The sequence below is a fragment of the Pleurodeles waltl genome, chromosome 3_1, assembly GCF_031143425.1.
Source record: "Pleurodeles waltl isolate 20211129_DDA chromosome 3_1, aPleWal1.hap1.20221129, whole genome shotgun sequence".
NCBI lineage: Eukaryota > Metazoa > Chordata > Amphibia > Caudata > Salamandridae > Pleurodeles > Pleurodeles waltl.
Window position 1 is genome coordinate 1,756,142,519 of NC_090440.1, and position 24,310 is coordinate 1,756,166,828.

General features: G+C 46.2%; 1 protein-coding gene across 1 annotated transcript in view; it reads left to right on the top strand.

The window, feature by feature from the left end:
• The window catches only part of PTTG1IP (PTTG1 interacting protein), a 268,479-nt gene that overhangs the window by 77,397 nt on the left and 166,772 nt on the right, over nucleotides 1-24,310 (top strand). The window contains exon 3 of the mRNA XM_069225712.1: nucleotides 22,878-22,986. Within this exon, the coding sequence (XP_069081813.1) occupies nucleotides 22,878-22,986 (109 nt within the window). The remainder of the gene's footprint in view (nucleotides 1-22,877; nucleotides 22,987-24,310) is intronic.

Sequence of the window (24,310 nt, forward strand, 5' to 3'; positions counted from 1 at the left end):
TTGATCCCTTTTGGCGGTGGGATATGAGCGTTCACAAATATTGGTCTCCTCACATTCACACTGGCTGTTGAGCTAATTAGCTTAGATTTTGCAGTAAATTCGTAGACAGTAATGTAACGATCACCCTTTTTCCGAATGCTTGTTACTTGTGCTCTTCTGATTAAACACGTACCCACTTTAGTATTGCATTCTAAGCTAAATGCCCCGTGAAACAGTCTTCATTGTTCCCGTCTGAACTGCTGCGATTTCGAAACGGTTTTCTCAAACTTTAGCTTTTCGTTCTGCTCTCAGCCTCTCTACAGAAAATATCGTTAACGGTCATCATTTGCCTGAAATTAACATTAGCATATTGCACATATGTGGTGTCTATCTACATATCTCCAAGAGTAGTACAATTACCTTTTTTTGTCGTATCACAGCCCTTGAAGCTGCTGGTACCTTTAGGAGTACTTTGTGACTGTTTTTCGCTTATTTCCACCCCTTCTTTGTTTATATGTGTGTATGTATATGTGTGTGTGTGTGTGTGTGTGTGTGTGTGTGTATATATATATATATATATATATATATATATATATATATATATATATATATATATATATATATCCAAGAAAGAAGTGACTCAAACAGATGATCTCACTAAAGAACAAAATTGGAATCTTCATGTTCTTTAGTGAGATCATCTGTTTAAGTCACTTCTTTTTTGGATATTACATTTTCTTGTGGCTCATTGTATCCTTTGGGATCCAGATTTTTGCCCTGGCTGGCTGTTGTTTTCTTGTGATCCTGCATCTTCCAGTATATGTGTGTGTGTGTGTGTGTGTGTATATATATATATATATATATATATATATATATATCATAATTTTCATTGTTCAGCCTTGCAACCTTAAGAGATTCGAGACCCGCTTGGGAATTTTTGTCACTTTTGAACAAGAGTTTAGTACTCAGGATCCTGGAATGCTAGTGATCAATGGCTAGTTATTCATTAGAAAACTCCCCAGTATTCACTGGCCTGTCTGCGAATGTGCCTAAAGCGAAGTGATCTCTGCCAAGCAAGTGCCCTGCTAGCCCAGGAAGAGTAGGGAGAGAACATTTCGTAATCCACCCCTATTATGGCTGTATGTTCATGTCTAAGCTTCTCTGAATGGTTTTTGATGGCATAAGTATTTTGGCACCCACTCTATGTGCAAACTACAGGCCCTTTCTGCTTGGATCTTCCTAGTTTATGGCCTCTTCAGTATATCCAGATAAATATTCTTCAGACTATTGCTTTGGAAGGTATCTTAAAACCCAGATTCTCAACTCATATCAACCCCCTCTCATCACTACCATCCTCCACAGACAGTAAACCTTCCTTCCTCTGTATTCTTCTTGAAAAAAGACCCCTGTTGACCAAGTGCATGGTGAATGGGCTGCAGCACACCTGATTGCTTGGATATCCTCTAATCAACATTGTTGCTTGTAAAACATATGGCAATAAACTATGTGATTGAGTTATTTTAATATTTGTATACTGCAGCAGACGGGAAGGAGATCCTTATGTTTATCAAAAAAGAATGAGACTAATGGGAATTCACAGGTAAGTTTAGTCGGGTCTTGACAGTTACTTAGTTTGAGCTGGTGGTTTCCGGTGCTTGGCACTTATGACAATCTGCCACATGGTAGCACTGTTTGAGTAATTTAGAGATGAGCAGAACAACGGTTCTTATTAATTCGATATATATATATATATATATATATATATATATTTTTTTTTTACAAAAGATGAATACTTGCCGCCCCTGCCATTCTTGTAGCTCTGGGAGCCTGGAGACGTCTGAATTTTAACACCTGTGGAGTGTGATGGTTAGTAGTTGTGTAGGTACTATCGTTCGCTGGCAGGGGCAGTGAGTGAGCAGCAGTGGCCTTCTTACAAGGGCCCTGCCACAGACTTTTTTTTTTTTTTTTGGTTTGAATAAGTTAAGCTCTGGGTCTTGTTTTTTTTTCTAAGCACAAGTGGGTCTGTTGAAAGGCACAAGGCAAGAAAAAATCTTTTCCACACTGCTGTAGGGTGAACAGAAAGGAGTCGCCCACTAAGTTTTTGTGTTGACATCTTGGCACCATCACTCGTTGGAGGAGAATCTGTGTTTGCTGTTGTCAAGGCGGCTTCAGTAGCTGTTGTAATTAGGGTACTTCACAGCGAGTTTGCAGGGCACTTAAGTTACTGTAGTCTTTCAAATCTTATTAAAGTTAGCGACAGTGTTGTTCCTCAATCAGATCCCGAGTGTGTTCTGGTACTTAAATCTTTCACATGCAAAGCTTTCATATTTTTTCCTCAATGTAAAGGCAGTATGGCACTGCTTCTAGGCAGTCATCTTGTTCAGTGGCTTTCACTGATCTTCAAAGAAGCTCAGCTTTTATCCTGGGAATGTGGACAGACAAGTCTTAATGTGCGAGTCCCTCTTTGAGGGCGCCTGACAACGTGAGAATGCGAATGTTCACTATGACAAACGTTTGTGTTTTGAAAGAGATTATGGTTAATCAGCATTGGAATCCGAAAAGGTGGATTTCAGAATCTGGAAAAAATGAAACCTTGCAGTGTAGGTAGTAAAAGTAAGCACTTTGTTTTAGGAGTATAAAGTGCTGACTATTCCTTTTACTCGAAGATTGAAGTTGAGTTTTGCCCAAAGTCTGAACTGCTGTTCTAAATTTCTCCTCTGTTTACATTGTTAAGATCCATATTTGTTAGCCCTTTTTGTTCCCATTTTTATATTAAAAAAATTATATGCGACCTTTGCCTGTCTTCTCTTTAAGAATAGGCCATTTGCGTTCAGTTCTTGTAGTATGCTGTTCTTGCCTTTTCTGCTTGATGACCTGCAAGGTTGTTTCTAACTAATGGCGCCCTATATTCAGGTTCACTGGAATTATGTGATTTTGTGGCCATGGTGTTTTCCTCTTAATTATTGATTTGCTGCATAATTAATCATTTTATGCATAATCTGCATATTTCAACAAAAAATTGTTTCTAGCTCAAACTGTTCAAAAGTTATTAGAAAAGCAGCAACTCGTGTTGCAGTGCGGTGGGGGGCCCTTTGCTTAGATTGAGTGGTCATCTTTCTGTTGCTAACTGCTATATTTGGGTGTTAAACTGATAACAATGAGTTGAAAACATTGCCCAGGCAGTGTTAACAAGTGTAAACAATGACAAAACAATAAATATTACTAGGACAAAATGTGCCACTCTACGCCACATAATTTAGCTTTTCTTGCCGCATAATTTATTCACCTCTGCTGCATAATTTGGCCCTATCGTACCTCATAATTCCAGTGGCTCTTCCTTTACTACAGTAGAGATTACTTTCATTGTAAAGGAGGTGACCTGTTGACAGTGCACATTCTTAGCGATTTAATTTTCCTGTTGTGCCATATACTGCGTACGCCATCATGTTCAATATACACACTTCTGGGAGCCTTATTCCGATGATCGTAAAAGGTGAAGTACTTCACAACAGTTGGGCTGCAATGCAGGTTTACCACTATTGCACATTCTAAACATGTCATTGAAGTTTTTTTGGGGAGATTTTGTTGTTTTAGGGGATGTGCACCACTTCTGCTGGAATAATATATATTTTTTGTTTTGCCACTTGTTTATGAATGTATATTTTGCTGATACATTTATAAAACACTTTTGAGTCTGCAGCAATTAAAATGTGCGCATTTGTGTATGTGTACGTTTCTTTGAGAATGTTGGTGCTTAATTTGAGCCAGTGGTTGAAAGTGGGGCCCACCTGCCCTTATTTATTTCTCATCATACTTTCCCTGAGACGAGAGACAAAACCACAGAAGGGGGGAAAGTAGGAGGAAAAGTAAGACTGAAAACAGCAGCGAAAAAGAATGTGGAGGAGTAAAACAGAGGGCCAAGGGAGTACCTGATGATTAACTGAAGATACATGAGGTGGAATGTAATGATCTATTGACATGGTGTCACACTTAAGGAGTCGCGCTAAGAAAACATCTAATGCATTGGTTCCCAACCTGTGGGCCGGGGACCCCGGGGGGTCCGCGACTATTTAGAAAATTTAATAATATTAGGTTCCAACTATCAGTAATGACTCAGTGGGGGTCCCTGGGCTACAGTATTGAAAAAATGGGGGTCCACAGAACTCAAAAGGTTGGGAACCACTGCTCTAATGCAATGGGTGAATTGCTTGTATAGCGGTGGTACATAGCCAGAATGTAAAAAATTCAATTGAATTTATCTGGAGTTCTTTTTTTAAATTAAATTGACTCTTCCGTTTTATGTATTTCTGTGCCTTGCTGATGACTGTATTCTACAGTACTCTGAAATTCAATCTAAATGAAAATGTCGAAACACAGAAAAGGAAGCTTAACTTGTTGGTAAAAATGCTTGTAGTTTCAGAAATATTGAAGCCCAACCCGTTTTGTTTTGACGACCAACTACTCTATTGGAAAAGACGTTGAGCATTTACGTCGGAAGTTTTAAAAATGTCATTGCGGTTTCTACAATTTGGTGTACCATTGATAACTGCAAGAAAGATGCTAAGATAGTGTGATGTAATACACTGATTATAGGACATGTATTTGGGGCCAAGCACCATTGTAACGGTACTGCTTGAATGTTTTTTTTGTTTAACCATTTTTATTGAATCTGCTCAGTAACATTAATCTAATAGACTTCTAGCTGCAGATTACTTTCGATTTTATCCAGGTGTCAGACTGGATCTGGAAACTTTTGCTCGAGCAGTACTCCTGTGCGCACTGTTAGGTGGCTTGATTCAGCTTCGCTTGGCATCGGAAATGGCATCACAGTCACCTATATGGGCACCACCCAGGCACGCAGCTGTCAGTTATTTTATTTCCGCTGCAGTTAGAGCAGATCCAGAGAGAGCTACCCCTCTTTTGCTTTTTGACAGGCCGTTTTTTCGATGTTCTGTCAAGTTTTTCTTCAAGTGTTTCGAGGATGTCTTCAAGAAAGGCTGGGTTCAAACAGTTTTGCACCTGTCACTGTGCCATGCCGGTTATGGACCCCTATCTCGTTTCCCTCTGGTGCCTCCCCCTGTTTTAAGAAGCTGGATCGACACCTGCTCAGATTAGGGAATTTGACGTGGCCATGTGCCTCGTATTCGAGCCAGCCAACCCCTCTGCCATGCCTTTGGGCCCCGTGGTGCCAGAGGAGACCCCATCTGGTTCCACTCCAGCGACTTTGGCCTCTGCTCCGATGGGGTCTCATGGATCTGATTCCAGGTCTGGACCAGATCTGGATTCCGATCATACCCAGACGACCTCTTGCGATGCTATTTGTGCTGCCGGCGCCAGCCCCATTCTGATTCTCGATGAGCTGGAATGGCGTCACACAGCGACATTTTCGGTGCAGTGGTTGCCAGATCCTTGCCTGAGCCTTATTTCACACAGCCAGGCATGGGAGAAGGTTGGGAGGGGTCACTGGACCCTTTAGAACAGCAGCTGGAGAGTAGTTTGGATTGTTATGAGGAGCTAGGAGAAGCCGGTGGTCTGGACACCTCTCCAGATACTGGCTTGCTTCCTCCCCCCCCCCCCCCCAAACCTGCCACTGTGCCTATGGAGGAGGTAGATACCTATGCGATGGTGGTGTGTATGGCAGAGGAGGTCCTCGAACTGCCCTCTGTGGCTGTCAAGATGGACATCTTAATGGAGGTGCTTCAGCCTGGGACTTCTACATTAGAATCCTTTCTGCCGTTTAACGAAGCACTTACAGATGTCCTGATGGGAAGTTGGTCTAAGCCCAGCACAGGGGATCCTGTAAATAGGACAATCACCCGCCGCCTATACTGGGTGACCCTAGCTTCCTAGTCAACACCCCACCCCTGAGAGCTTGGTAGTCCAAGCCTCCACTTCCCATTGCACATTTCCTTCCGCTCCCCTGGACAATGAATCCAAGAGGCTGGACCATCTTGGAAAGATGTTTTCTTCCATCAGCCTGGCAATGAGGTCGGTGAACACCTAGTACTTATTGGGCCGTTTCTCACACACCATTTGGGATACGGTTGCACAAGTGCTGCCCGAGGTCCCGGAGGAGAACCAGGCCATACTCTTCCAAGCAATAAGACTGGACAAACACAGCGAAGTTCACCATTCGGTGTGGCTTAGGTACGACTGAATCGATAGGCGGAGCAGTTGCAGTGGCCTTAAGGTGCCACGCCTGGCTGAAGACATCTGGCTGTTCGGGGGATGCCCAAGCAAACCTGATGACATGCCATTCTATGGCACTCGCTTGTTTGGCGAGATGGCAGACTCTGGCTGGAGCAATTTAAAGAGTTGTGGTCTGTGGCCAAGTCCTTGGTCCTCTATCAATCCCTTGCTCACAGTCTGCCTTTTGTCCCTTTCATGGCTATGGAAGGGGCATGGTACTGTGCCAGCCACCATCCTACGCAACCAACCAAGGCTTTGTGAGGACGTGGGCGCAGTGCCTTCAGACCTAGAGTGTCTGCAGGCCAGAAGTCGTCTGCCACCCAGCCCTCGGCAACTGCAGCCTCAACGCCCTCCTACTGTGGTTCTGCAGTACCATGCTGGCCCAGTTGGAGGAAGAATTTACCACCATCTCCTCCACTGGCAGTCCATAACATCTGACACATGAGTACTGCAGATCATCAGGAAGGGCTATGGCCTGCCTTTCCAATCCTTTCCTCCCCCAAAACCCTTAACATTCGAATAGCTGGCAGAGGATCATTTGTCATTGCTCCAAGAGGAAGTTGGCCAAGAGAGCAGTAGAAAGGGTCCCGATATCAGAAGTAGGCAGTGGTTGTTATTCCTGCTACTTTCTGATACCCAAAAAGAACAAGGGTCTTCGCCCTTTACTAGACCTACGGACTAGGTCTTTCCTTACCTCGACGACTGGCTGTCGAAGGCGAGTTTGCCCATGGCTGTCGTCTCCCCTCTCCAGATTACGGCAAACATTTTTGTATTCCTGGGTATTCACTGTAAGTGTGCCGAAGTCGCACCTGACTCCCTCAGGGACTCCCTTTCATAGAAGCTGTTCTGAACACTGTCAGTTTCGGGCTTAGCCTCCCGAGCAGTGAGTCCAGGATATTCAAGCTATGACACCGACGTTTCGGCTTCTATTGAAAGTTTCGGTGAGATTGACTGACGCTGCTGGGCCTCCTGGCCTCCTGCAACCTGCTGTGAAAACATGCAAGATGGCATATGCGGGCTCTCTAGTAGGGCATGAAGTTCCAGTGGGTCCAGCATCAGGGAAATCTCTTTGACATTGTCCAGATCTCACAGAGAACTGTGAAGTACCTGCAGTGGTGAATTACAAACCGCAATTGAGTCAGAGGCAGACGACCCTCCCTTGCCCAACCAGATCTCACAGTATGACAGAGGCATCACTTCTGGGATGGGACACCCATCTGGGAGAGGTGGAGATCAGAGGACTTAGGTCTCTGACAGAATCCATACTCCACATCAACATGTAGGAGCATTGAAGGCATGTTGATGTGGAACAGGAAGGCATTTCTTCCCTCTGTCAAGGAGGAAGGTGGTGCTGGTGTTCACTGACAACACCACCGCCATGTGGTACTGCAACAAGCAGGGCGGGTGGGGTTGCGGATTCTTTGTCAAGACGCTCTGCGACTCTGGACATGGCTGGAACAACAGGGCATAACACCTGGCCCATTCTCTGAATGCCAAAGCAGACTAACTCATCTGTCGATGCCTAGCAGATCATGCGTGGCGTCTCCATTCAGAGGTGGTGCAATTTCTCTTTCACCACTTATGAGCCCATTTCACCAGGGAAAAAGTTGCGACCACGGCATTGGCTTGTGGAGTCCCCGCCTTGGACATCTGTTAGGCAGCAAAGTGGGTGCTGCTGCACATGTTTACCAAACACTACTGCCTGGACAGTCTGATCCGCAAGGTCGGGCAGGACCGCAGCCCACCACTAGAAGCATATGGCATGTGTATCTAATCAAAGGTAAGGAATCTGCAGGTAGGAGTCTTTATCAGATGAACAAGTTACATACCTTCGGTGACACATTATCTGGTAGAGACTATCTAGCTGTAGTTTCCTTACACCCACCCATGCCTCCCCGCTCTGCGGACTTGCTTACTAGGGTTAGAGTGTTCCCTTTTTCAGGGCCCTAGTTTGGACACGCATGCACCATTTATTGTAATGGCTCTGCACTTCTAACATAGAAAGTCGTATTTTAAAGTAACTGACGCACGCGCGCCTCGTTGGCGCCTATATAGGTGACTGTAATGACATCATACAAAGTCAGAGGAAGTCTTGGGTCTTATCATGACTTGCATAACCAACTAAACATGTGAGAAAATGCGTCCATACTTCTTCTGTGTAGGACATTTATTGACAGTAGCTATAGTCCTTTCCAGTCCGAATCTACAACAGTTCTGTCAGTTTTATCATGATATCCAACACGTTAAGAAATATCATCAGACTATTTCACAATATCAGCTAGGCATGGGGTAAAAAGATATCTGCTTATGAGGGGGGGGGGGCAGTCGAGGTAATCTGCAACATAGAGAGACAAAAGGGCAGCACAAGCACAGGTTCATCAATGGCTTTATGTTGGAAATGGCCATGGCCTCCCAGGCACTTATTGTTAAGGCGAGTAGTAGCATTAGTCTGACTGGCCCTCTATATGTTCGTAAGTTCGTTAAGAGAACTTCCCAGTCAGCTGCAATAGAGTACATACGTAGCCCAAAAGCTTCCTCGCATCTGAGCCACTGCCTCCGCCTGTCCCCACTTAAGCTTCACCCTGAACCAGTGAACCTCGTTGAATAATGTTGAGGCTTTCCAATACCTGTCTGAGTCTGCGTGTGATCAGTAGTGCCAAATTAATAAATCTGTTTGTGGCCCTAGACCCTTTCAAATGCTGGAATAGTCTTAGCAAGGAGCCCTGTAAGGTACAAACCCTAGTACGACCAGTCACTTCTGTTAAAGCTGCAGAAACCACTTCCCACAGTGTCACAGCCACTGGGTAGCTAAAAAACATGTGCTTCATACCAACTCCTAACTGTTGACAGCGGGGGCATTCAGAGGGGGATCCAAACATACAATGAAGTGTCGCTGGGGAGAATATTGTGTTGAATATATTAGAACGTAGGGTTCCATGACACTTTCTTGGGATGGTGAAGCACGCTCTCCCACTCCTTTTGCGTTGGGTGTCTTCCCACATCCCCCTCCAAGCATATATGGGTCGCTGCAAGTGGATCATTTGTCATATATGCTAGGGGCGAACAAATCAGGTGATGAGCCTGTGTTTGTTGCCCATTATGTATAGTGTTTGTTGCCCATTATGTATAGTGTTTGTATCAAAGGCTGGTGGTCTGGTTCTGTGTCTGTGATGCCCCACAAGTTTTCCAATGCAGCCAGCAAGCTGCCATAAGCCAGAAAATGACCCGCCAAAAGCCCACACCTTTCTTGTAAGCTATCATAGGGTACGAGAACTCCATCTTGGAATAATGTACCAAGTGGGTGGACTCCGGCTGGTTCCCAAGTGTCTAGCCCCACCCTGTCCAGAATATCACTAAAGGAGCGTGGAGCTCAGGGGATTCTCAGATGAGTTTTGGTGTACACAAGGCATGAGTCGCAGAATACAATGGAGGCTGTTATAGGCTATCCTTAATAGCCCATTAGCGTTGGGGGGGGGGGGGGGGGTTGGCCTGGGGTAGGGTGGTCTGTTGGATCAGCCTCTGTGCATGAGCAGGCTCAGGGAGGCAGAGTTCTTCAGTGAGTCGGCCCGCTAGCCAGCGTGCAGGCCACTGCATCTGAGCTGCCAAATAATAATGTTTGAATTTCTACTGGTAGTTGCAATTTACGAAGCTCAACACGCCACCTCCCCTTGTTCTAAACAAGGCTCGACTGTGTGAAGTGTAATAAGCGGACTGTGGATTTAAAAATATGGAAAGGGAGATTGTGAAAGTAGTACAGCAGACAGAGAAGCATTACCATCTTGGATAAAGAAACCCTGCTTGCACTGTAAGTGGCACGGTGCTCCTTAATGCCATCTGGGGGCGCAAAGATGCTATGGCCAGAGTAAGATTACTGTCCATGAGGTCTTTCCCTGCATGATGAATGTTTATTCCTGTTAGAAATGGGGTCTCTGGTTGGCTAGGGTATGTACCTCAGCCAAGCAGAATCCCTCTGCTCTAGTCTGGGCAAGTCAGACACACTACTCACTACAGACTAACCTGTGTGTGTAGGAAAAATAATTCAAAACTTTGTCTTCTCAGGTATTTGCAAAAACAGTGATAATCTAGTTAACAATATGCAAGTTGGTTCCCACTGGCAGTACCTTAAGTAATGCAAAGTGGTAAGAGTTTAGATAGCGGTGTTCCAGGATGGGCACCGCTGTGAGACTTTATTCTGGCACAAACATGGGGTATTGGGCGTCCCACGCAATCTGGAAGTGCCACAGTTCAGTTTCTTTCCGTGGGGGAAGAGGGTGTGAGGCGTGAAAGTAAAAGAAATATGAGTGCGCCTCACCACCAATAACTACGTAATCCTTCCAGACGCGCTTTAAACAGACATGCAGCCGGGGATGGTGTCGCTGCTGTGGTGCCTTTCCTCGTGGACAGGGACGCTGCTGCGGGAGAGAGGGGAGGTGGCGGGGGACCAGTTGAGGAGTTCTGAGAGCCTGGTCTCTGGTGAGGGGCAGGCAACCGGGGAGTGCAGCAAGAGGGGGGGCAGCTCCTCCGATTAGGGCAGCCCAAGTGCACCCCGCGGTCCAGTTGGGGCACAAGCCTGGCGAGCACACCCTGCAATGGATGCTGCTTCCCTCTGTGGTGCTGGTGCCTCGTGGCACGGCCGCTGTTTTGGTTGCAGCTGTGGGGCTGGTCTCGAGATTTCGGGTGTCCCTGGGCGGCAGGCTTCTAGATAGCTTGCGGTCTACCAGATGTTGGCGTAACTCTGTGAAACAATTATTAAGTATATGCTCCTTCAAAAACAAGTTGTGCAGCCCATCAAAATAATTCACATTGCTGTCCTTCACCCAGCCCTGCAGTGCCTTACCAGCATAATCAAAATAATCCACCCAGCATTGTGTGTGAAGGTTGTGACTGGTCCTGAACCTCTGTCTATATTTTTCAGGTGTCAGACCAAACTTCTTGGCTAGTATGGCCTTCATGACAGGGTAGTAGGGTTTGGTTTTCGGCCTCTAGAGTAAGAATGCTGTTCCTTGCCACGGGGGCATGTACATATACAGGGAGTGCAGAATTATTAGGCAAGTTGTATTTTTGAGGATTAATTTTATTATTGAACAACAACCATGTTCTCAATGAACCCAAAAAACTCATTAATATCAAAACTGAATATTTTTGGAAGTAGTTTTTAGTTTGTTTTTAGTTTTAGCTATGTTAGGGGGATATCTGTGTGTGCAGGTGACTATCACTGTGCATAATTATTAGGCAACTTAACAAAAAAAAATATATACCCATTTCAATTATTTATCATTACCAGTGAAACCAATATAACATCTCACCATTCACAAATATACATTTCTGACATTCAAAAACAAAACAAAAACAAATCAGTGACCAATATAGCCACCTTTCTTTGCAAGGACACTCAAAAGCCTGCCATCCATGGATTCTGTCAGTGTTTTGATCTGTTCACCATCAACATTGCGTGCAGCAGCAACCACAGCCTCCCAGACACTGTTCAGAGAGGTGTACTGTTTTCCCTCCTTGTAAATCTCACATTTGATGATGGACCACAGGTTCTCAATGGGGTTCAGATCAGGTGAACAAGGAGGCCATGTCATTAGATTTCCTTCTTTTATACCCTTTCTTGCCAGCCACGCTGTGGAGTACTTGGACGCGTGTGATGGAGCATTGTCCTGCATGAAAATCATGTTTTTCTTGAAGGATGCAGACTTTTTCCTGTACCACTGCTTGAAGAAGGTGTCTTCCAGGAACTGGCAGTAGGACTGGGAGTTGAGCTTGACTCCATCCTCAACCCGAAAAGGCCCCACAAGCTCATCTTTGATGATACCAGCCCAAACCAGTACTCCACCTCCACCTTGCTGGCGTCTGAGTCGGACTGGAGCTCTCTGCCCTTGACCAATCCAGCCACGGGCCCATCCATCTGGCCCATCAAGACTCACTCTCATTTCATCAGTCCATAAAACCTTAGAAAAATCAGTCTTGAGATATTTCTTGGCCCAGTCTTGACGTTTCAGCTTGTGTGTCTTGTTCAGTGGTGGTCGTCTTTCAGCCTTTCTTACCTTGGCCATGTCTCTGAGTATTGCACACCTTGTGCTTTTGGGCACTCCAGTGATGTTGCAGCTCTGAAATATGGCCAAACTGGTGGCAAGTGGCATTGTGGCAGCTGCACGCTTGACTTTTCTCAGTTCATGGGCAGTTATTTTGCGCCTTGGTTTTTCCACACGCTTCTTGCGACCCTGTTGACTATTTTGAATGAAACGCTTGATTGTTCGATGATCACGCTTCAGAAGCTTTGCAATTTTAAGAGTGCTGCATCCCTCTGCAAGATATCTCACTATTTTTGACTTTTCTGAGCCTGTCAAGTCCTTCTTTTGACCCATTTTGCCAAAGGAAAGGAAGTTGCCTAATAATTATGCACACCTGATATAGGGTGTTGATGTCATTAGACCACACCCCTTCTCATTACAGAGATGCACATCACCTAATATGCTTAATTGGTAGTAGGTTTTCGAGCCTATACAGCTTGGAGTAAGACAACATGCATAAAGAGGATGATGTGGTCAAAATACTCATTTGCCTAATAATTCTGCACTCCCTGTACAGATCACCTCCCCAGAACTCCTCTGGTACCCTGTGTGCTCTTTAAACCACCTCTCAGGCTACCAACCACATATCTGTCATCCCCCACACTGGAACTTAGTGCCACTCTTTTTGGAATTTGGACTCTGGCCTCGCTTGTAGGGACTTTTGGTATGCTGCCGCCATTTCCATTGCTGTAGCTTACTTGCAGGGCTCTTATGTCGTGCTCTTTTAAACTTGGCTCATGGGTCATTTTCCTCTCGTCAAGACCCAGCTTTCTCTCCTCAAGGGGCTGCTCCAATCTAGCAAGCTTCAGTTTGAGTTTTCTTTCCTCCCTCCTGTCTGCCAGTTCATCCGCTGACATGTTCCTGGAAGAAACACTGCTCCCTGGTCTGGAAACCTCTCTTGCTCCAGGCAAACTGTGGGCCCTTTCCGCAGGTGGTTCCTTTTCCTTATGGGAATCCAAGATCAGGTCATTTTCCTCCTCTGGAATTTCTAGGTCCTCCTCTAGGATGTCTCCCCCCTGCAACCTGGGGGTCTGCCCAGGCCCTCAAAACCTTCTGTAGTTCCACCTTCCTGGTAAAACCCTTTATGGACACTTGAAAGTCCTTGCAGAAATCCTTTAGCTGTCGCTCCTACCTGGTCAGCTCAAAGTCAGCTACTGGAGATGCATTTTTTCCCAGAGTGAGATATAATTTAGCAGAATAAATCAAAGGCCAATTAGGGAGAAATGGAAAAAAATAAAAATTGCCAATTGGTATAGGTCAGCCAAAAATAGGAGTAAGTCTAGATATGTAGTGCGCACTGAATCACTGTATAGTATTGCAAAACACAATTCCTATCTTCACCGCTGATCACAAGTGTTAGAAATGGGGTGTCAGGGGGTGCTAGAGAGCTGGCGAGCAACATGGCCACACTCCTGTGAGGCTCTTGCGGCCCAGGTAATGAATCCTTCATAATCCTGCCCAAAGAAACCTCTAACACCCAAATGGATCCCCAATATTGCTTACTAACTGCATAAAACACGAGCGACCACAAAAATAAATGAAGTGCAGTTCTCACTGACCCAGGCTGCTGCAGCGGAGTTGGAAAAGCCAGCACGGTCGGCTGAGGAGAGTGGAGCACAGCCAGATGCTGTGAGACGGCCGGGGCCTAAAAATCACTGCCTGAGGGAATCCTAGTCTGGGCCAGAGCTTGACGGCTGGGCAGATGTGTGGGCTTTAGGTACCTGTGCGGAGCGGCCGCACCGGAGGCACCTGGGCCCCCGGAGTACCTGCGTGGCCGTCCGCTGGAGAGGTGAGAGAAGGCGTCGACCCCTGAGCAGAGGTGGAGGGGAGAAGCCCCGGTCTGAGGGCGGATCTCAGAGCCCTTGGGCAGGGCAGCTAGCGCTAAACCATTGCCGCAGTGAGGCCCGGCTTGCATGAGGATCGGGGGGGGAGCCTCTGCGGATCACCCAAGAGCAGACCCATGTTTATAGCAGGGCCTGGCAGACGGGAGGAAGGTAAGGATGCAGTGAGGGTAGGCAGAGGCGGGGAAGTGCAGTAGAGGGGCGGCGGTCTCAGCTGAGTGGTGGCAGAAAGAGTCCACTTGGGGCGGCGGGCCCCTTGCTGCCCCCGATATCGCGCATGGCTTGGATTAACAGACTGGGCAGGTGCAACTAGGTCCAACAGCATACAGTCCCCAGAACTGTGTGCTCAACGGCAAGGCCCTGAAGAGATAAGACAATAAGGTGGAGGGGAGTGGCTGTTCGTTCCACCCACCCACCCCCTCCATCTGATCCGTGGTGATGACACAGGCGGGGCCCAGGCTTTCAAAACATCAGGCATGGGGGAAATCTGATGCCAAGCATGCGAAAATACAATTTGCAGCCAAGAAAGCGTCCAGGTTGCAGCCAGAAATCATGGACAATGAAACACCTTCTCAGCCAGCACTGGGGGAGACCTCCGAAATAGGAGAAATGAAAGCTCTCCTGCTCACAGTGCAATCTAGTCTCGCTTTCATAGACACCAAAAAGGACAATATGAATTCCAGGCTAGACCTGCTCAGCTACCAAACTGGAGAGGCAGGCCGGACGCATAACAGAGGCTGAGCAGCGTAGCTCAAATGTGGAAGACACAGTGCAAGCTAAAAGTGAGCAGCTAGTGCAAATGGACAAAATCTTAAAAATCATTGCGAACAAAAATTAAGACTTGGAAGTGAGGTCCAGAAGGAACAATTTGTGCATAGTGGGCATACCGGAATCCACAGATACTGGGCGTATGGAGCAGTACGTGGAACGCCTGCTCACCTCCTTATTTGGCTCAGAGGCATTTTCTAAAATACTAGTGGTGGAGAGAGCCCACAGGATCCTGATGACAAGGACGCCGCCGGGGGCCCCGCCTGACCGATAATCGAACGCCTGCTAAACCACAGGGACACCACGATACAACTAGGTTGTGAAATGCACCCTCTGAAATTTGAAGGCAATGAGATATCGATCTACCTGGACTTCAGGATAGCAGTGCAGGAAGCTCAGAAAAAATACACCACCATGAAGCAGAAACTGAAGCAAGCAAAAATCCTTTACGCAATGCTGTATCCAGCCCGCCTCAAAATCATGCATAAGGGAAAGGACATAATTTTTGCTACACCACATCAAGCCAGTGAATACCTGAAAGGCAACCATGCGAGAGAGTCACCGCAGCGTTGCAACCGCTGTGAATCTGGTCCAGCTTCAACTCTGTGGGATCAAGACTAACCTTGAGGCGCACTGGCAGCATGAACTGCCCGACGAAGTGGGAAGACTCCGGTATGAAGGGAAAGGAGAAGAACTACACTTACGTATACCTGTCGCTTGTGAGGAAAATTAGATGTACCACAGCATACTGGAGATCAGTCAGCTAGCCAGATGTGGCTTTCGCTGGGCCTCGCCCAGGACGACCAGGCATCCTCTCTCCTAGGGAGGTTCCCGTGTGGCCCTCTGATGGCCCCCCAGTGGGAAGCACCCCATCACATGTAGAGATTCAACAGTTAAAGTTGGTATTTATGTATTGGGATTTCATGGGGAGGGTCATACCTGTCGGAATTGAGCTGTCATTGTGGGGAGGGGTGAGAGGGGTTGGAGGGAAGGGTAGTTCAACTGTTACCCAATGCTACACAACACGCATCCCAACTACACACATCAGGTATACTTGGCAGACACTGCGTAAAGGCCTCACCAGACATGGCCAACTCCAGTTCAACGCCATTAGATGATGGAAAGTAGAACGGGAACCCAGCCTCCTCGTTCGGACCATACACTAAATTGCCTTAAATGGAACGTGTGGGGACTGGGAGATCCAAGTAAGAAAAAAAAAAACATAATAGCATACTTGGAGAGACATAATACACACCTAGCACTGCTGCAGGAGACCCATTTTGCACCCGGCACGCAGGTCGCATTCGCGACATGTTGGGCTTCATATAGACAACATACCACCTACTCCTCTTACTCCAGTGGCACAACAATTCTAATACGCAAAGGCACTCCATACATTCCGCAGGGGGCTAGAAATGACCTATAGGGGAGATACACTGTTGTCTGGGGCAGACTAATGCAGTGATCCATAAACTGCTATGCACCAAATGTTGACAACTCCTCATTCTTTGATAATGTCTGGAACCATTTGGTGGATATAGGATCGCAATATTTAATATGGGAAGGGGACTTTAACCTGTTAATAGACCCCCTCATGGATAGAGGGACTGGGGTGGTATTTTACCACAAGAGAGCGGCGGAAAGCTTGTGCACTGACATAGCTTTGTATGACGTGGTGGATTGCTGGCACTGACTACATCCGCATGATAGAGAGGAAACATTTTATTTCATCATGCGCTCCAGCTGGTCTAGGCTAGATTATTGTTTAATATCCCAATCTATGGCACCTTGGATAAGAGAAGTAACAAATTTGGCCCGCACATACTCTGACCCCTCTCCGCTCAATCTTAAGCTAGCACTACAAGCTGCTGCATCCCCACTTAGCACCTGGAGGCTATCCCCAAATATTCTACTGGATGGTCAGTTCCGCGAAGAGCTCAGGACGTAGATAGTGGAATTCTTCCTTAGGAATAAGGGCATGGTACCCAAGGTGGGCATGATATGGGAGGCCTTCAAGGTTACACTGAGAGGTAGCTGCCTAGCAAAGGGCATTGGGGTCCTCCATGATATCCAGTCCACCCTCACACGCATGGAAACAGAAATTAAATATTTATAAAATGCGCTAGCTGCAGTGCATACTGCTGACAGGGCTCGATGACTACAGGAAGCATTAACAGACTATCAGGAGACAGGGGAACAGGAGGTCCTGTTCAGGGGTAAATACGCGTGGGCATGATCCTGCGGGAGGAGGGAGAGGCCATTTGCACGACACACCCAGACATTGGAGATCCTTGATCCATCTGACCATACACTTAGGGACATCCCTGACATACTTCAGACTTTCGTAGCATACTATGAACAGCTATAGTCCTCCATAAGGACAACACCCTCTGACACAGATAACTATCTAGAGAATGTAGCATTGGCTTGGCTCATTGACTCACAGAGAGACTTTCTTGTGGCTGACATAGAGCAAGATGAGATACGAGAAGCCATAATGCAGTTACAGTCAGGTAAGACTCCAAGACCGGACGGCATGCAAGCCGATTTTTACAAAACATATGCGCCCTTACTTGTCCCGTGGCTGCAAGAGGTTTACAATGAGGCTAAACTGAAAGGGACACTCTTTCTCCCCCCCCCCCCCCATGAGAGAGGCCTTGATCATCATACTACTAAAACCAGCTAAAACAGCCTACAGATACTAGTCCTACCACCCACTGTCTCTTATTAATTGAGATGATAAGATACTGGCGAAAGTACTAGCCAATCGGCTAAGTTTATTAATGACATTTCTGTCTAGGCAAGACCAATCGAGGCAGGTCCACATCAAATAATCTACGCACATTCTTGGCCTTTGAGCAGAGCATAGACCCTGAGCTCCCTGCAGCAGCAATATTCCTAGGTGCCACAAAGGCCTTTGACTCCCTAGAATGGGATTATTTTATGATTATACTGAGATGCATGGGCTTCCCGCCCACATATAGAGACTGTGTTGCGTTATTATATACGAGCCTGTTGCAGCCTTGCAGATCAACAGAGCCCACTCGACACCCTTCCACATAGCAAGGGAGACCAGGCAGGGATGCCCGCTGCTGTTAGCGATCGCAATGGAGCCCCTGGCTGCCAAGCTTCGTCAGCATCATAACCACTTGCCTATCCGTACGTCTAGCAGACATATACTAGTCTCATTGTATGCGGATGATGTAACACTATACCTCAGAAACCCAGCGGCGAACTTAAACCCCATACGGTGGTAATTTGTACTATTTGGTCACATTTCCCGTTATACAAATAAACTTGGGAAAATAGCACATTTGCACATTTACCCATTAACTGCAAATTCCAATCGGATTTTTCCGTCCAATGGATAGACACGAATATTCGCTACTTAGGCATAGAGCTCACCAGAGATAAGGAAGTATTAATGCCTATAAACTGTGGGGCGGCGTTGGACAGATTATAATCCAGCATTACGCGCCGGATCTCCCTACCCATTTCGATGGCAGGCTGCATCCCGCTAATGAAGATGGTCATTATTCCCAAATTACTCTATTTATTTTTAAATATACCATTTCCACCAACCAAGCATTTCTTCAAACTGCTAAAAAGGTACATGATTAGACTGGCGTGGGTGGGTAAGCAGCCGTGTCTGAGATGGGAGGGATGGGACGAAGAGCTGCAGATACAGCTTTTGGACAACCAATGGAAATAATGCTGGCAGGAGACTGGCAGGATTACAGCCAGTAGCAGATGAGAATTATACACTAAATTCCTACACAGGTTATACTACATACCCATCAAGCTCTATAGATATGGTCTAAGGCCAGATGCAAATTGCGCAAGATGTGGGATGGAGGGCACAGGGTTTCTACTATGTACCCTTTAACTGTTCTGTGTATCCCAGCAGGTCTATCTGTGGTGTGAGAACTAATGGTGTGGAAATCATGACGGCTATTGCCTGTTTGACCTACCCCCAGTACTGCATTATCAGGAGGCTACCCCTCCCAAGCCAGTCGCACCTATTTCCAAAGGGAGAGAGTGTTACCTCCTCTCCCAAAGAAAATCCTTTGTTCTGTCTTCCTGGGCTTGATCAGATCAAGCAGCAGGAGGGCAGAAATCCGTCTGAGGGATGGCAGCAGCTGGGCTGCCTGTGAAAACCCTGTAAAATTGGTGGTAGCAAAGCTGGGGGTCCTCTAAGGAGCCCCCAGAGTGCATGGGATCATACTTCCAATACTTGCAGCAGCATTGGGGTATGATTCTAACATGTTTAATACCAAACATGCCCAGGTTCTGAGTTACCATTTTGTAGCTGGGTATAGGTAGTGACCTATGTCCAGTATATGCTTAAAAAGGTGTCCCCGCACTCACGAAGTCCAGTAAAATGGAGCTGGAGTTTGTGGGGGCACCTCTGCTAGTGCAGGGGTGCCCTCACACACAGGTACCTGCACCCTGCCCTCAGGGCTGGGAGGGCCTAGTATAGGGGTGACCTTTAGTGAAAGTGGGTGCGTGCACCCGGTTCATACAGACTGCAATGGCAGGCCTGCAGAACCCTTTGCATGGGTTCCCTATGGGTGGCAGAATAACTGCTGCAGTCCAAAGGGATCCCCTAGAAACCCAATGCCCTGGGTACCTAGGTAACATATACTAGGGAGGGCATAATCATTGTGGCCCTGGTTAGCAGGATCCCAGTGAATACAGTCAAACACACTGACAACAGGCAGAAAATGGGGGTAATCATGCCAAGAAAGAGGGCACTTTCCTACAGCCCCCAACCCCACAACCGCGCGGATACAGTGACCTTCTAGGACAGCCTTCATCACCTCCCAGTCTATACTTCTGGAAGTAGAAGTGCCCTAGATTTCGGACAAATAGTGGGAGAGGGATTTGGCGATTGTATCACAGAAGACGTGGTCTTCCAGCATTGCAGACTGTAGTCTCCAGGTGGTGACTGGTACCCGTGTAGCCCCCCACTCGGACTGCAGCCTCATGGGGATATGGTCAGAGAAGACCTTCTCTAAGTACTTTGCGCTTGTTGCTTGTAACCTCATGGCTGGGTCACTAAGAATCCGGTGAAGACTGACATGCAAATCATGCTGAGTGAATAGTAGGAGAAGTTCCTAATGTCGGGATGGAGCAATCTCCAATAGTCTATTAAGGACCAGTATTGTAGGCATTGAGTGCCTGAGTTGCAGATGTAAGTACAGGAAAGTTGAAAGCGGTGGATGTGAGCAGTCAAGGTACGGGTCAAGGACGCAATTAAAGTCTCCACCAAGGATCCATGGAATATGAGCCCATTTTGTAAGTATTGTGGAGAGACTGGAGAAGAAGAGTGATTGTGCATCATTGAGGGCATATATGCTTCCCAGGAGTATACCCCTGCCATCCAACTGTCCCTCAACCAATACATAGTGTCTTTCCGGGTCAATCTCCGTTTACAGAGGATGAAAGGAGACCCCTGGACGAACCCAGACTAACGCACCCCTGGGAAATCCAGAGCACTTTGTACAAAAACATTTCCCTCTCCAGTGCTTTTGTATGGGAAATCTTCCCCTCCCACTACAGGAGTCTCCTGTATAAATGCGATCTGCGCTTCCCTCCTTCTAGGATAATGTTGGTCTGCGTGTCTTTTCCTGGAAGTACCCATACCACGGGCATGCCACGTGGTTATATTAATCTGAGTCATCTAGCTATCACAGTAGTAGAATTAGATCCCTCCAGAAAAAGACACCAAATCACAGCTCTGTGTCTGCACATCAAAGTGCAGGAATGATGCCCGATGAAAGGGAATTTGAGAGCATGCTGCATGACACATTAACAGAACTTTTAACTCCCTGCCCAAGGCAACCCCAGAAAGCATTATCGCCGAAACAATGAAAGAACTGCCTTGAGAGGGGTGCTCCTGAGTGTGTGCTAGTGCACACTGACATGGTCCAGGAGACTGACGAGGAGGGTAACAGCACATCTTCAAACGTTACCTTAATCAGACCGATAGCTGTACTTGTACCAGGTACAACAGGGAGACCCATTACATCACTGTCATTGTGTGAGAGAATATAGAAAGCAATTGTGAAGGAACTCTTGCAAAGGGGTTCACATCTTGCCCCTGAGTAATCTCACAGGATCTCTACTGCGTCTGTGGTTTACATGTGGAAGAACAATCAAGATCAGACTACTGGTGGAGTGAACAAGAATCAACATCCGAGACTCCATCTTCATAAGGTTGGGCAGTTGGTGACCTACGATCTGCCCGAACTGCGTTGTCCATCTTGCCCATCCTGCACCGCCTCCCAGCATTGTCCGTCTTGTCCCTATGTGTGGTCTGTCTTACTCCGCCCACCCTGCGTTGTCCCTCCCACCCGCCCTCTCTGCGTTGACCGTTATGCCCCTCCCCGTCTGCTTTCCCTTTGTTGCTCATCTTGTAATGCATTGCCGGTGCTGCCCCGCGCTCCCTGCGTTGTCTGTGTTGCCCCACCTGCCTTCCCTGCATTTTCTGCTGCCCCACCCACCCTGCGATGTCTGCATTGCCCCACCCACCCTCTGTGCGTAGTGCCTCCTGACCGCCCTGCATTTTCTCTCCCACCGGCCTCCCCTCAATTGTCCGCGCCGCTCCTCCCACCGGCCTCCCCTCTGTTTCTGCGATGTCTGTCCCGACCACTCTACCTGCGTTGTCCGCGATGCCCCGCCCGTCCTCACTGTGTTGTCCATGATGCATCCCTGTGTTGTCCGTCTTGTAAAGCATTGCCGGTTTTGGCTCCCGCCCTCCCTGCGTTGTCCGTCCTGCCCCTCCCGCCCTCCGTTATGCCCCTCCCGCCCCTCCCTGTGCTGTCCGTTTCTGGTTTAGCCACTAACCTTTGTTTCTGGAGCAGTGCACTACTCAGCGTAAAATAATTCAGTGCTTTTTAGGGGTAGTAAGCAATAGGTAAAAGGTATTTACAATTATATTCAGAGGGGCATTTATTTCTAGAGCAATCTGTCTGAGTTGGAAGTAAGACAAAGTTGAGCAATGTGCAGATCAGATGCATGAATAGCAGTTGACTCCAAGGACGCAAATTATATTTATTTGCCATGTGCATAAATTGTGCTTTAGAACCATCCACGGACTGCCCTTCCCTTAAGTATTCCATGATGCAAAGAACATAGAAAAGGATCTTCCATGAAAATGGATCACACTCCTTTATTATTGCAAGAGTTAACTGTTTTAACGAGAGAGCCTAAACTTAGAAGAAGGCGTCTCTGTAAGTTTAAACTGAGGAGTAAAGTTGATCGAGAGGCAATGCGAGGGTATTGAAGAATATTTTCAACACAATTAAAATGAGTACGTCTTATAGGAGACCTTCTGGTATGTCCTAAAAGCTGTAGACAACAGCTGTAGGCCTATTGGATGATGGCCGTGATCAAAGGACAAGCAGGCATTCTTGTCTCCAAAGGGTTCAAAGATAACTGTACCACATAAAACAAGCATATTAAGAAAAACAAATCTAGGCTGGTAGAATTTTGACACGAAGACTTAAAGCTAAAAACAATAAATAATATAGTAATGTCCACTATAAGAATTATGGGACTTTTACCAAATGACAAATGAAGTTGGAGCAGAGGTAAATAGAGCAAGAGGTTTCTAGAAACCAATGGTGGTAGTGAACAATCCATACCTATCTAAAGCAAAAGGAAGCCTAGAATTTCATGATATCTTGCATTATTTCCGCTTAGGTGTGAAAAATAGAGGAGTGGACACATAGATTAAAAGTAAGTATCTTTTTTGTTTCTCTTGATTACTAGAGTGTGTGCCCGTCCCATTCTGCAACCTGAGGTTTGTGTTGTACACATTAGGACTGCAATCTTAGCTGCATCATGCAGCTCCTCACTGATGAGACATTGGCAGTGTGACATCAGTGTCACAATCCACATCTTTATTTGTATGACTTTTTTTTACTACTAACTTAGGCCTCATTGTTTTGCACTGGTAAAGATGTAAGTTTAGTTGTCTTCAAGTTTAACAGTCTGTTTTTTGTTCCTCTCACTTCAGTGTCTTTGGTGCAGTACCTCAAATGAATGCAAGGAGTATCCAGTTAAAAATGTATTGCCACCCAGCTCCCTCTGTAAGCTGAGCGCAGCACGTTGGGGAGTTTGCTGGGGTAAGTTTGCAGTCTGATCCTTAGAAGCATAGATGATTGTTCTTATTTCTTTCTCCTGCTTCACTTAGTTTGTATCTAAATCACATGGCTGTTCATCTGAAACATCCTGAATGGGGAAAGTATCAACAAAATCCATTTCAAATACAATTTTTCGGTTTGAAATGTATTCTGCATTCAAGAGGGTCCAACTTGATTTATGGGTTAAACACCATACTCAAACCAAGAAAAAGAAGACACTTTTTTTGCTATCATTTATCCCTTCCTTTCCTACCAAATCTGTTTCCACCACTTCAAGATTTTTTAAAATCTTTGTATTTGAAGAACAGTAGTGGAGGTAGATTACGATACATTCGGTTTAGGGTGCATCAGCATGAGAAAGTACATAATATCATAACGTAAAGACATCATGACATCCCAAGCATGCACATAGATGAGTAAACTCTATCTCTGGGTTCAACAGTCACCACTCTCTCCCCCTTGCTGCCCAGCACAACTCTGTTCCAGGTCCTCCCCACATTCATCGAAAGAGCACTTCAAGAATTTATAGACAAAGTTTCAGTACCTTAATAATGAATCCTGACTTTCTTTGAGCATGGTGAGATATCCCAACTCGAGTTGATGTTGTAATAAATAACTTAAACCTTTACTAACTCTTTTTGTAAATGGTACCTCGAAGGGAGGAGTCAACCATGAGTTGTGTTCATCAGTGATTTTAAGAACCACAAGAAGAGGGAAGTGATCTGTTCTGTCAGCTGCAATATTTGCGAATTCATTGCACAAGTGGGGAGAAAAACAAAAGTCCACTGACTGTCTCTTAAAGGTCTGCCTTGAATGTTGGTCTGTACGAACTCTCCAATTTAGTGGCACCATTTGGTTATCATAGATTATTCTATTTAATGAATGCCATTCTGTAGTATTTTTTATAATGTCATAAATCTCCATTGAGGCTACTTTCCTTCTAAAAACTAGATTCCAGTGACCTGAAAGCCTTAAAAACTACTAGTTTTCCACTGTCAAACAAGACTGATGACAGACACACAATTAACTGTTAAACACAGCGCAATAACAGCGAGATCAGCAACAATGGATTGCATTATAGAATTGACCATAAGGGGTAGAACCAAGATTTTTCATACCCGAAGATGTATATAGCAAGACTGGTCACTGAACAAAAAAGTTGCATCACAACCGTAATGAGATCTTATTCGACCTAGCCTCATCCATAAAGGGAATCTTTTTTTTTTTTTTTTCAAAACAGTAACAGTCTCCCACCTGATAAAAGATACAGGGATGTGAAATGTCCAGGCTAATGTGAAGGCAAAGG